The sequence below is a fragment of the Eretmochelys imbricata genome, chromosome 3, assembly GCF_965152235.1.
Source record: "Eretmochelys imbricata isolate rEreImb1 chromosome 3, rEreImb1.hap1, whole genome shotgun sequence".
In the NCBI taxonomy this organism is placed as follows: Eukaryota; Metazoa; Chordata; order Testudines; family Cheloniidae; genus Eretmochelys; species Eretmochelys imbricata.
The window spans coordinates 62,802,362-62,816,390 of record NC_135574.1 but is presented as its reverse complement, the minus strand read 5'-3'; the positions used below and the strand labels follow the sequence as shown (position 1 = coordinate 62,816,390).

The following is a 14,029-nucleotide window of genomic DNA, read 5'->3' as shown; positions in this document are numbered from 1 at the left end:
AAGGACAGTTCAAGTATGGTTCTAACACTGGCTAGCTGAACCACATGAGAAAGTGGTATACTTCGGGGGAGGGAAAAAAAAAAGTGTTAAAACCGAATTGAATATAGGGCCTAAACTCAGTTCCTGGTCAATTATACACAGGATCCAGAAATACATGTTACCTCATTTTCTTTATGGAAACAATACAGTTGGTATGAATGACCACAGGTTACTAGTTGCGAGTAAAGATAAATATATCTTATCTGATCTTAAGAGACACTACAACCTGGAATCCTTGTAAAAGCCAAAAACAACTTTTTGCAAGCTAACTTAGTTGAAAATAAAATTTAAGTTATAAACTTATGAGGCCAAGTTCAATGCCTAATTTGGAAATTCCTATTAAACAAAATCATTAAATCTGTTCAAAAACATTAATCTTCAGCTATATCAAAACAAAAACAAACTCATTTACATGATTTTCCCCACAAGACTCATCTAGGATCATAGCTATAGCAGGAAAAGGAAAGATTTTAAATCTAATATTGCTTGTACAGAAGCAGCTAACTCACCATATTTGTCTCGCAACCCAACAGTGCACCTGAAGACTCCACCAAAGGCTACATCTTCGCCAAATATTACTGCAAAATAAGTCATACATAGTTTACTTTTATTTATGAATACACTCGTCTAGTATGAAAATTAAGATAATCCTATTTATTCTATTCTAACCATTTATAAACTGTAAGCGCAGTTCTCACCTGAATTTCACTGTTTCCATTTATATTCAACATCTTAAGTTTCAACATTCATGATTGAGCGAGAACAAGTTTTAATAGATTTCTAAACAATTTACTGAGTATATGCTACTATAAAAATACTATAGTTAAAAGCATTGAATTTTAGATGTTTCACCATGTCCAAAAGGGGGATTAATTTGACCTCAAAGTACTGTATTTTTTATCAACAAAAAGTTCAAAGCATTTTAAATATAGTATGCGCATTAGCAATCAAGCTTTTCCCCCACCTCTCCTACACTCATAGATCAGCACCACCTTTTAAAAAAACAGTACATTAAACAAAAGGGGAAGAGGAGGAGTTAGTATGACAATACACTTTCTGGCCCAAAATAGAACGTTTAAACTATTCTAGCTATGTTTCAGAAACTACTGCAGGAACATTTCAGAAAAATATTTAAGTAATACCACAGCACTACCAATTCATTTAAAAATTCCAAGAAGTTTAGTGTATGAACTAACCAAACATCTGCTGAATTTAGACATTCCATTTTAAAAAGTTTAAGATCTGATGCAATCTTTCCTTTTAATCAAAAATAAAATGACATCACAAGTAAGGACTCAACCACTAATGTTTAAGCTTCAACTGGTTTCATTTCCCATTTCATTTCTATGTGATTTTAATGCTCCTGAAAAATGCTGAACTGATCACCACAAATGTTAATTGATCCATTAAATAGCAAGTTTCTCCAAATGTCCCACCCATGTGCTACAGCCCTGATCTGGAGGGACTACCTCTAGGGAAAAGAAGGTAGTCCAATAACTGTGCAAGTTGCCAGCTTAAATACTCACCATTATTATGCTCTTTGCAATGTGGACTATCCATCCACTAGGAACCATACAAACCACCAAAAAGCCATTTGACAGTAAATGGATCCAGATTTTAAAAGCAGTCTAGCCCTTTCCATTAAATTGGTTGATTACTTTTTAAAAGGGATCAAAGTTCAGCAATTTTAGGATTTTTAGGGCAAGGCTACTTTTGATTTCTCATTGAGAAATACAACACTTATTTATATATTAAATATATAAAACTAGAGCAGGGGTTCTCAAACTGGGGGTCGGGACCCCTCAGGGGGTTGCAAGATTATTACATGGGGGCGGGGTCACGAGCTGTCAGCCTCCACCCCAAACCATGCTTTTCCTCCAGCATTTATAATGGTGTTAAATATACCTTTAAAACACTTTTAAAAATCTGAGGGGTCGCACTCGAGGCTTGCTATGTGTAAGGGGTACCAATACAAAAAGGTTACAGAGCTGATCATGCGGGCCAGCAACTGGCTGCAGAAAATTACGCGGGAGGATAACGTAGAGGCATACCTCCTCGTCTTTGAGAGGACAGCCCTGCGGGAGGCTTGGCCCCGAAAACCATGGTCTGGCATCCTCGCTCCATTCTTGTGTGGGGAGGCCCAGAAGGCCTACTATGATTTGCCTGAAGAGGCTGTGGCAGACTACCCCCAGCAGAAAGCAGAGATCCTGGCCAGATCCGGGGTAATGACCACAGCGCGGGCCCAGCGATATCATGAGTGGAGGTACCAGGAAAACAAAACCCCACGGTCCCAATTATATGACCTCATCCATCTCGCACGAAAGTGGTTATGAACTGAGTCCCGGAGGAGATACTAGAAGTTCTTGTCATCAACCGGTACATGAGAGGACTACTGCCAGACCTTTGTGCCTGGGTAAGCCAGAATGAACCCTCTACCAGTGCAACAACCTTGTTGTAGGTGGAAAGGCAAAGGACGGCGAGGGAGCTGACCCGACCAGTTAAGGAAGAAGCACCCCGGCTTAAACTAGCAGCACCAAGCCCTAGAGCTTGGATAACTGGGCCACCAGGAGAGCCCAGGTGGAAAAAGAGAGGGGCTGAAGGCCCACCAGAAGCCACAAAGTGTCAGAGCACTGAGGGGGAAGAGGATAGTGATGTTAGACTGCCCAAACCAAGAGACTGGGGAATGCATAGGGCTCCATACAGATGTTATGCCTGTGGGGAGTGGGGACACAAAGCTGCATAGTGTCTCAATGCCGAGGAGCCTATGCAGTGTAACCTGGGGAACTGGGTAGACCCATGCTCCCTAATCCACCTTGTGTGGTCTCACTATCCCCACATATGTACACCAGACCAGTGAAGCTAAATGGGGTAGAGACCACAGCACTGGTTGATTCGGGGAGTGCTATCACGCTTGTCTCAGGGAAGCTCATGAAACGCAGTCAGCTGCTGTGGGCTAAGCGTACGGGGATAACATGCGTCCATGGGACAGTTGGTTATTACCCCACCATCCCAGTAAAAATAGAGATTCAGGGGAACACTACTGAGGTAGCAGCAGGTGTAGTCCCTAAACTCCAATACCCTGTGCTCATAGGGAGGGACTTCCCAGGGTTTGGAGACTTACTCCCGGTAGGGGAATTGGAGAGAGGGGGAAGCCCTGAAAGTAGTGAGGCATCCACAGTAGACTGTCAACCCTCAACCTTCTCTGAAATATCCCCAGATTTGTTCTCCACTCCCAGACAGCGTAGAAACACGAAAAGGGAAAGAAGGACAGCTAAGGCCTTGGGAACCTGAATACTGGCCCAAAGCCAGAGGGTCGCTCTCATAGGTAGGTGGACCCGAGCAGCTGAAAAGTAGGTCACCCAGGAGGGAGAAGCACCCAAGTCTGACCCACACCCTAATGCCTCTGAACCAGTAGAGGCTAAAGAGACTGGCCCCCTAGATCTCGAGCAGATTAACCCCGGGAGAGGAAATTTTGGATGGGAGCAGGCTGAAGACCCAATGTACGACAACATTAGGAAGGAGATGACCGAAATAGATGGGGTCCCCGTGGAAGGGAAAACCCAGGGACCAGGACCCTACTTCATAATGAAGAAGAATCTCTTATACCAGGTTGCACCAGTACAGGGGCAGAAGGTACAGCAGATCCTAGTACCTCAAAAACACCAGAATGCTGTATTAAGTCTGGCCCATAGTCTTCTTTTTGGGGGGCATTTGGGGGTAGAGAAGACCCTAGCATGAGTCCTGCGATGATTCTTCTGGCCAGAATGTCAGCTGCACAGTCCCCATCCCCACTTGAGGGCACCTTTAGTACCCCTTCCCATCATAGAGGTCCCTTTCGAGTGAATAGCCATGGACCTAGTGGGACCCCTGGAGAAGACAATCCAGGGCTACCAGCGTATACTTGTCGTTCTGGATTATGCTACTCGCTACCCAGAAGCCGTCCCCCTGCGGAACACGACCTCTAAAACGATAGCTAAAGTGTTGGTGGGGATCTTTGCCAGAGTGGGGCTACCAAAGGAGATACTAACAGACCAAGGTACCCCATTTATGTTGAAGCTAATGAAGGATCTCTGTACAATGCTCCATATACATAGACTGAAGTTCTCAGGGTATCATTCACAGACCGATGGGCTGGAAGAAAGGTTTAACTGAACCCTCAAGGCAATAAGAAAAGTCATAAGTTGGGACGGGAAGGATTGGGATACTCTACTACCCTACCTTATGTTTGCAATCCAGGAGGTACCTCAGGCCTCCACTGGGTTTTCCCCCTTTGAATTATTATACGGACGCCACCCCTGTGGCATACTAGATATTGCCAAAGAAATGGGAAGAGGGGATAAATATAATTGACTGTGTGTTGCAGATGCGAGAATGGATAGTACGGGTCACCCCTATTGTACGGGAACATTTGGGAAAGGCACAGGAGGCCCAGCGAACCCATTAAAATCGCCAGGCAAAAGTCCGACAGTTCCAAGCAGGGGATCGTTGGTACCCACGGCAGAAAGCAAGCTTTTGGCCCAATGGCAGGGGCTCTATGAGGTGGTTGAACCCAGGGGAAAGTAACCTACAAAGGTGCGGCAGCCAGGACGCCGGAAACAAGAACAAATTTATCACATTAACCTCTTAAAACCTTGGCACCAACGAGAGGCATGTCTAGTGGCCCAAGAGACCCCGATTCGGGGAAACAACAGGCAGGAGCAGATCAGGATTATCCACTGATCTGACACCAGACCAGAAGAAGGAGGTAACTGAGATGATCAACCGACACCAGAACGTGTTTTCAACCAAACCAGGCTGGACCACCAAAGCATATCACCACATTATCACAGATCCTGGGGCAAAGGTAATTTTAAGGCCCTATTGGGTCCCAGCAGCAAAAAGGGAGGAGATCAAGGCAGAGGTAAAAAGGATGTTGAAGCTGGCAGTCATCGAAAAGTCCCACAGTCAGTGGTCAAGCCCGATTGTGTTGGTGCCCAAACGCGATCGCACCGGTAGGTTTTGTAATGACTTTCGCCGGCTGAATGAGATATCCAAATTCGATGCAAACCCCATATTGATGAGTTAATTGACTGCCTGAGCAATGCCAGATCTGACCACCCTCAATTTAACAAAAGGGATACTGGCAGATTCCCCTTGCCAAAGATGCGAAAGAAAAGACGGCACTCTCTACACCGGAGGATCTGTTTCAATATACTGTTCTTCCTTTTGGACTGCATGGGGCACCTGCCACCTTCCAGCATCTTATGGACAAGCTCCTACGGCCCCATACCAGTTATGCAGCGGCCCTGGATGATGTGATTATTCACACCCCTGACTGGGAAACCCACTTAGGAAAGGTGGAAGGGGTTCTGGACACGCTAAGACAGGCTGGCCTCACAGCCAACCCAGCCAAGTGTGCTATAGGACTAGCCGAGGCTAAATACCTTGGCTACATTGTAGGAAGGGGCATGGTCAAGCCCCAACTAAACAAACTAGAGGCTATCCAAAATTGGCCCTGACCAAATCGGAAAAAACAAGTCCGGGCATTCCTGGGTGTGGTGGGGTACTACTGACGATTTATTCCCCATTTTGCTACCAGAGCGAGTCCCCTGACAGACCTGATAAAAGCCCGGGGTCTGGACATGGTGAAGTGGAAAAAGCGTTCATGGATCTACGGACAGCCCTCTGCAGTAACCCTATACTTATAGCCCCAGACTTCAACAGAGAATTCATTTTACAGACAGATGCATCTGAAGTAGGATTGGGAGCTGTCCTATCGCATATGGTTGGAGATGAAGAACACCCAATCCTCTACCTCAGTAGGAAACTCCTCCCGAGAGAGCAGAAGTATGCCATGGTTGAAAGAGTGCCTAGCTGTGAAATGGGCCATGGAAACACTACATTACCACCTTCTGGGATGACGGTTTACCCTTGTGACTGACCATGCACCCCTCCAGTGGATGCAGCGAAATAAAGAGAAGAACCTAAGGGTGACCAGATGGTTCCTGTCCCTACAACCTTTCCAATTCACCATACAACACCAGGCTGGAAGCCACCATGGCAATCCAGATGGCTTGTCAGGAGTACACTGCCTGATGTCCCAAGTTGCCCAACCCTGTAGTGTTGGGCGGGGCAGGGGGAGAAGATATGTGACATGGTTGGGCCAGATGGCTACAGGAGGGTAACAGAAGTCAGATATATTAGCCCCAGGTTAAGTAGGTCCCTTGTCCCAGGGTAAGGTAACAGGGAAGGTTCCAGAACAATCAGGAACCTTCTGGAGACAATTAAGACAGACAAGCTGATTAGAACACCTGCAGCCAATCAAAAAGCTGCTAGAATCAATTAAGGCAGGCTAATCAGGGCACCTGGGTTTAAAAAAAAGGAGCTCACTTCAGTTTGTGGTGTGCATGTAAGGAGCTGGGAGCAAGAGGCACTGGGAGCTGAGAGTGAGAACGCATACTGTTGGAGGACTGAGGAGTACAAGCATTATCAGACAGCAAGAGGAAGGTTCTATGGTGAGGATAAAGAAGGTGTTGGGAGGAGGCCATGGGGAAGTAGCCCAGGGAGTTGTAGCTGTCGCACAGCTGTTCCAGGAGGTACTCTAGACAGCTGCATTCCACAGGGCCTTGGGCTGGAACCCGGAGTAGAGGGTGGACCCGGGTTCCCCCCAAACCTTCCAACTCCTGGTCAGACACAGGAGGAGTTGACCTGGACTGTGGGTTCATGAAAACGGCCAAACTGAGAGCTGCAGTGAAGCTCCAAGGCGAGCAAATCCGCCAATAAGCGCAAGACCCCCCAAGGTACAGAAGGAACTTTGTCACTCTAAGTTACAGGTGTGCAGAAATATTTAGAGCAACAAAATGAAAAACCAGAGCCAGACCTCAGAGGTATTTCTGATCATCACTACAAACATGCACATTTACAATCAGGAAAATTCAAAAGTAAATGCATTTTTGAAAAAACACAAAACTCAAAAACCTCTAACATCTGAAGTGTTCTAAAAGTGTACTCTTCAACTTAAAGTAGTTTTGTTTTTTTAAGATGAGAATTAACTAGTTTATCTGCTAGGACCTGAATTTCCCCTGACATATTTGGATCACTACTCATATACCAAGCAAGCTAAGCAATGCAGCTCTCTGCTCCACATTAGATGTTAATGATGCAGTCAATTGCTGTAGGAGAAAAAGAACTGCAGCTGAGTTCCAATGTGGTACATAGTCTTTCAGTACACTGTTTATACATTTTTAATCCTACAGGCATATTCTCTAAGTGATTTGGAACCTCAGTTTATTTCTACATTTTATTAAAAACATTTCAGATAATCTTAAAAATGACTAATTTCACAGTACAGAGAGACACATAATTACAGTTATAATGTACCTGCAGTTGGATCTCTGGACAAGGTATTATCCAAGGCACTAGTTATGGACTGGAAAAGATTCATTTTCTGGGTTTGCCCTGCATGAGAGAGACATTATTTAGCTATTTATCTGTTTAAAAATAAAACAAAACAAAAAACTTAGTAATAATTTAAACGAGCCAGCAGCCACTGAAGCCCTTAAAAGGAAAATGCTAATGAGGATCAAAAGGACTGTTTTGCGGCATAGACTTTAAATGGACGAGATACTGGGATTATCAAGTGTGCCAAACTGTAACTGCAATACTGATAGCCAGTATTTCAGATCTCTTTCAAAAGTTACAAAACGACGATAACATATGCTGTAACTTCCTTCGAGCCTCCAGGTACAAGAGAGCAAATGTAACTTTGCAAGGCATTTTCAAAGGCTAACACCTACCGGTTATAAGACAATAAGCTTATGTAAAACTGTTTCCTTATGAAAAATAACCATTTTGAGATAGTTACCCACTCCGTTAAAGTTTACCAAAGTATGCCCAAATTTCAGTCCATGGCCTTCTTTCCTACAGGATACCACAGCTATTAGACCCAGGATCCTCATTAACATAGGACATTCCTGTAAGGGCACAGAAGTAGCCTTACCCACCCCTCGCCCCCCACAGAGCCCATCCACTATCATCTGGATCCCCTGCAGAGTCCCATTGTCCTTGCACCCTAACGAGCCCCTGTGCATCCAAATCTCCCACTGAGCTGCCTGCACGCAGATGTCCCACACAGAAATCTCTCACCCCACACTTGGACTCCCCAAAACTAGGATCCTGCTGGGCTGAGCCTGCCCAGCCACACCTGGCACAGAGGGGCAGGACCCCAGGGTGCTTCTGAGGCGAGCCCAGCCCTTGCACTGTGTCAGGGTCAGGTGCAGCCTCACTGCCAAGTCCCTGTACTGGGGGAGGTGAGGGCTTCAGGGTGATCTCCCACCTCAATGCATCCAGTGGCCTATGCTCCCCACTGCCATGCTGGAGCCACATTTATTTAATTTACTGACAAATAAAATTTGCAGAATTTTAAAATATTTTAAAATAGTGTGCATAATTTTAAGTTTTGAGCACAAAATTCCCTCAGGAGTAAGACCTACAAGGAACTGGTGATGGCAATTCTTTAGCTGTAGCTCACGAAAGCTCATGCTCAAATAAATTGGTTAGTCTCTAAGGTGCCACAAGTACTCCTTTTCTTTTTCCCCCTCCAAGTTATTACTGAATCTTTGCCCAGCTGTAGATGGGCCTGTCTTCTGAATGACAGTAAAATGGAGTTCCAGGCCATTCACGGTAGTAGTAGAAACCTCAATATTTTTAAAAATTCTAACTAATTGAGTTAGTTTTAACTCTCTAAACAATCCATCAGCTTAAATTTAGTAAAGAGAGCTTTTCACTTCCTCTCAGATTGCTGTATAGGTTGCTGTACATGGCTAAAGAACTGTATCATTCCAGCCCAGAGCTGGCTGCTTTGATCCCTATATATCCCCAGTATTCGTTAGTTGTCATTCATAATACACTTTGTCAATTTTTTGTAAATTACACTATATCATTCCATCTCTGCCTGCTGCTTTGAGCTTCCATGGCATTTTCCCCACTCTCTGATCACAATCTCTTGCCCCTCCCCATACTAAGTTATTCACAGTATGACAACCCAGTCCTCCCAGAACTGGTGATGAGCAGAGATTTATTTAATCAAGCATTGTAAGGAGAGTGATCACTTTAGATAAGCTATTACCAGCAGGAGAGTGAGGTGGGGGGAGGTATTTTTTCATGCTTTGTGTGTACAAAAAGATCTTCTACACTTTCCACAGTATGCATCCGGTGAAGTGAGCTGTAGCTCACGAAAGCTTATGCTCAGATAAATTGGTTAGTCTCTAAGGTGCCACAAGTACTCCTTTTCTTTTTGCGAATACAGACTAACATGGCTGCTACTCTGAAACCTGACTATAATCTGTATTTCAAAACATAGTTACACCTGGGGAATGCCCACTAGACAAGATGCTTTCATGATAGATAGCTGGGTTTGGAAGGGCCTATTCAGGGCAATGAGCCATTAGGAAAAAACAATAGGCCTTCCTAAAGATTGGGGGGAAAAGGGTAGTAATAAATGGTCAGTTTAAAGAATGCAGAGAGGTAAATAATGGTGTCCCCAAGGGGTCTGTACTGGAGTCCTATTCAACATATTAATAAAGATCTGGAAAAAGGGGTAAACAGTGAGGTGGCAAAATTTGCAGATAACTATCTTAAGTTTTGTAAGTCCCAGGCAGACGGCAAAGAGTTACAAAGGGACCTCTCAAAACTGGGTGCATGGGCAATAAAATGGCAGATGAAATTCAATGTTCATAAATGAAAAGTAATACACATTGGAAAACATAATCCCAACTATACATATAAAATGATGGGGTCTAAATTAGCTGTTAATATTCAAGAAAGATTCTGGAGTCACTGTGGATGGTTCTCTGAGAACATACACTCAATGTGCAGCAGCAGTCAAAAAAGCTAACAAAATGTTGGGAATTTTTAAGATAGGGGATAGATAATAAGACAGAAAATATATTGTCCCTATATAAAACTATGGTACGCCCATATCTTGAATACTACATGTGGATGTATCTCAAAAAAGATATATTGGAATTGGAAAAGGTTGAGAAAAGGGCAACAAAAATTATTAGGGGTATCGAATGGCTTCCGTATGAGGAGAGAGTAATAAGACTGGGACTTTACAGCTTGGAAAAAGAGGGGACTCCGGGGGGGGGGAATATGATAGAGGTCTATAAAATCATGACTGTGTGGAGAAAGTAAATAAGGAAGCTTTATTTACTCCTTCTCATAACACGAGAACTAAGGGGTCACCAAATAAAATTAATAGGCAGCAGGTTTCAAACAAACAAAAGGAAGTATTTCTTCACACAAGGCACAGTGAGTCTGTGGTACTCTTTGCCAGAGGATGTTGTGAAGGCCAAGACTAGAACACGGTTCCAAAAAAAGAACTAGATAAATTCATGGAGGATAGGCCCAACAATGGCTATTAGCCAAGATGGGCAGACATGGTGCCCGTAGCCTCCGTTTGCCAGAAGCTGGGAATGTGTGACAAGGGATGGATCACTTGATTATCTGTTCTGTCCATTCCCTCTGGGGCACCTGGCATTGGCCATGATCAGACGACCAGATAGTGGGCTAGATGGACCTTTGGTCTGACCAAGTATGGCTGCTCTTATGTTCTTATGGCCTTAGGAGAAGCTCATCTCCCACCTGGGGAGCCTTCCTGAGAACCCATCAGACAGCCTACAAGTAATGGCTGTTGTGATCTCATTACATGTCTTTGTAGAGTCATATGTCTCTAGACTCCATCTTGGGATGTCAGTGTTTTTCCAAGACCAATCTGGGGAACCAAGCTTGAAAACAAAGCATTCCCGCCATATGCATCTGGCGTTCTTCGGTCCCCACACGAGAAACACTTGAGGAACAAAGACTGAACTGGGAGAAGCACTGGACCCAGGCTAAAGGGATTTTTAGCCTGTGAATGGAACACCTGGGGATTCCAAGCTGTAAGCAAGTTGAGCTTGCCCCTTAAGAATCTGCAGCCTGCTTGTATCACCTCTTAGGGTAAGAAGCTGCTCTTCATATCCAATCTATTTAGTATATTAAGTTTAGTTTGAGTTTTTTGTTTATTTGCTAGGTAATCTGCTTTGACCTGTTTGCTATCACTTATAGTCACTTAAAATTTATCTTCTGTAGTTAATAAACTTGTTTTTGCTTTATCTAAACCAGCGTTTGGGAATCATAGCTCAAGGACAAAAGGCTGTTGCATATTCCTCTCCACTGCGAGGGAGAGGGTAAATTTTATGATCTTACACTGTACAGTTCCCTGTTCAACGCAAGACAGTATAATTTTGGGTTTATACTCCCGAGGGCTTTGCAGCTTGTCACAGCAGTACAGTGTAAAAGGGAGCCCAGGCTGGTGGGTTGGGGGGCTCAGTGGTACCCCAATTCCAGGTGGCACCCTGGGGAAAACCCGTCAATCTCTTCTGACTAGAGCCCTGACTGTTAAGCGGTCTGCAAACTTTTCCCACTGTTGGTAGCAACTCCACAACGTGGAACTGAAGTGCTAAGTGTCTCCTGCCCAAATACCAGAACCTGCAGCTTCTCCAACATACGCTGAAAATTTCTACAATTGCAGTGATGTGTCAAAATTCTGTGGCATATTGGAAATTTGAGGGCAATGTAAGATTAACTGAATATTACATGAAAATAATTGTATTTGGCATTCTCACCATTAATTCTATGAAAATGGCAAACTGAATCTGCCACAGAATTTATAGCTTGTTATAACATGCCGCAGAACTTAGGGCCAGCCTGCCACAGAGTGCATGGGAACTTGGCTACTTTATAGCTAGGCTTGACAGGATCCAATTGAAATCATCAGATGTCAATAAATATCAATTTCAGCTGACACACTGAAGTCAACAAAAACAAACAAAAAAAAAATCAGAACACTCAGCATTGAATGCAGCCTCTTACAGCTTGTGCCTGCAGGGCATTGGCCCTGCAGCAGCGCAGACAGCCCTTTGCAGCCCAGTTCACTCACCAGCGGGGGGTGGGGAGAAGAGAGCAATCCCTTGTCAGGAGGCATTCAGCAGAGACACCACCCCCCCCCCCCGGGCCAGGGGCTCATCTTTCTCCTTGCAGCCCCAGCTGGGGGGTACTCTGCTCCACCAGATCAGGACCACTGCCTCCCTTGCTCCTTTCCCCTAGCTGTCTTGGGCCCTTCAGCCTCACAGAAAGCCCCCTACAGCCCCCACTGTCAGCACTGCCCCAACAGTAACCCCACCGCCAACCCCTAACTTCCCATAACTGTAAAAATAAAAATTGGCAAAAATAAAAATCCCAATTAATCAAAACTGAAAAAAAAAACATCAAATTCAGCCAAGCCTATTTACAGCAGAACCAACAAAAGATAATGGCGCTCTTCTCCACTGGAGTCTCTCATTACTCTGTACAACAGAAACATCTTCTCAACACCTTTTAAGTGATTTCCCCCCCCCCCTTCTTTACAGCAATATTGGCTTCTGAACTTAAAATGCAATTATGTCACACATCTACGTTTCCTGACCCTAAGTGAAAACAAGTTTTAACCCAAAAGTGGCAATGATCAGCTGTTATTGCTTTTCTACCTGGTGCCTAGCTCCAGATCCTAGCCAAAAAATCAAATCAGACCACTTATCTTCAACTTTCGGTCATTCCAGGGGAATGAGTTACTCTTCCAGCGTCCTCAACTCGGGTAAGTTTGTCGCAAGGCTCGCACCGAGCCCAGCGGCTGGAAAGGAGGGATGGACCGGGGGATCTCAGTCCCCCCTTTACAGAAAGGCCGTTTTCACCCTAACTGCAGAGAGCGCCTGCCCAGGTGGCGTCAGCCACCCCAGAGGCTCGCACCCCAGAAGGCTGGCGGCCAAGAACTGGCGTTTACTGTTTGTCGGGAAAGTCTCCTGGCTGCCAGCGCGCTCGTTGCTCAGGGGAGCGGGCTCGTGGTTCTGGGGTAACAACACGCCCGCTCCGCGCCCCGCTGCCTGCCTGGGCCGCCGCTAGGGGACGTTTAACGGCTGCCCCGGGGGGTGTCTGTTTGGGGGGAGGGGGCACGCCTGGGAAATCCAGCGCCCTTGCCCCCAGCCCCAACCACAGCGGGCGCTGACAGCGCGGCGGGCGGGGAAGGGCGGCTCCCCTTAACGCCTAGGACCCCTCGGGACAAGCGGACCCAGAGCAGCAGGCGCTGCGCCGGGAGCCCGATGCCCTCCGCCAGCCCGGCGCCGGGCAGCCCCTCTCCAGGGCCAGGCAGGCTGCAGGGGGTAACGGGGGCTGAGCCCGGCGCGGCCCCCCCTCACCGTGCGCGCTGGGCTCCGCGTCAGGCTGGAACGTGAAATGCGCCGCGTGTCGCCGCGGCCCGGCGGCCAAGGGGAGCAGCCGGCCCCCCATGCCGGCCCGCAGCTGCCCCAGTCTGGAGGCGAGCACCAACACCCGACGCAGCCCGAGCCCGGCCGCCGCCATCTCCCCTAGGGTCAGGACTCAGGTGTGACAGCAACAGCACGTTGTAAAGAGGCGGGGTAGGAATGCGGCTTTCCTATTGGCTAGCTGGGCAACGTAGAACGGACCAATCAGAACCCACGGTGCTGTGGGCGGGGTAAGGCCGGAGGGCGAGTAGTCTCTAGTACGCACGCGTATAAGCAAGGTCGTTGCGAATAGGCTCAGCGCGACGGTGGAGGAGGAAAGTGTGAGGCGCGGGGCTGTGAAGGGGTGGAGCTAGGCTGCTAGGGGCGCGGCTGCGCTGATAGAAAATGCGCAGAGTAGGGGGAGGGGCCGCCCCGAGGAAGGAGAGGTGGGGCGACGCGACGCGACGCGACGCTGGGGGGGGCGGTGCTTTGCGCCGGCCGGGCGGGGCGCAGGAAAGGGGTGGAGGCAGCAGGCTGTGTGTCACGTGGAGAGGAGCTAGGTCAAAGCACAACCCTGTGCCTTCCTCGGTGCTAGCCCTGGGATTGACCTGCTGGGTTTGTGGTGCTGTTCTCCTGGGGAAAGGCCTGTTTTGCAAGGCAGCACCTTGCTGCACAGAGGTACTCAAGGCAAGCAA

The 14,029-nt window shown here is 46.7% G+C and overlaps 1 protein-coding gene across 3 annotated transcripts in view; it reads right to left on the bottom strand.

Annotated features, from left to right (window-relative positions):
* BCKDHB (branched chain keto acid dehydrogenase E1 subunit beta) overlaps positions 1 to 13,472 on the bottom strand; it is a 297,162-nt gene extending 283,690 nt beyond the window's left edge. For all 3 annotated transcript variants that reach the window (XM_077812742.1, XM_077812744.1, XM_077812743.1), the window contains exons 1-3: positions 13,290 to 13,472; positions 7,399 to 7,476; positions 549 to 617 (exon numbers count right to left, since the gene is read on the bottom strand). In XM_077812742.1, the coding sequence (XP_077668868.1) occupies positions 549 to 617; positions 7,399 to 7,476; positions 13,290 to 13,452 (310 nt within the window). In that variant the 5' untranslated portion in view covers positions 13,453 to 13,472. The remainder of the gene's footprint in view (positions 1 to 548; positions 618 to 7,398; positions 7,477 to 13,289) is intronic.
* Positions 13,473 to 14,029: the final 557 nt, after the last annotated feature.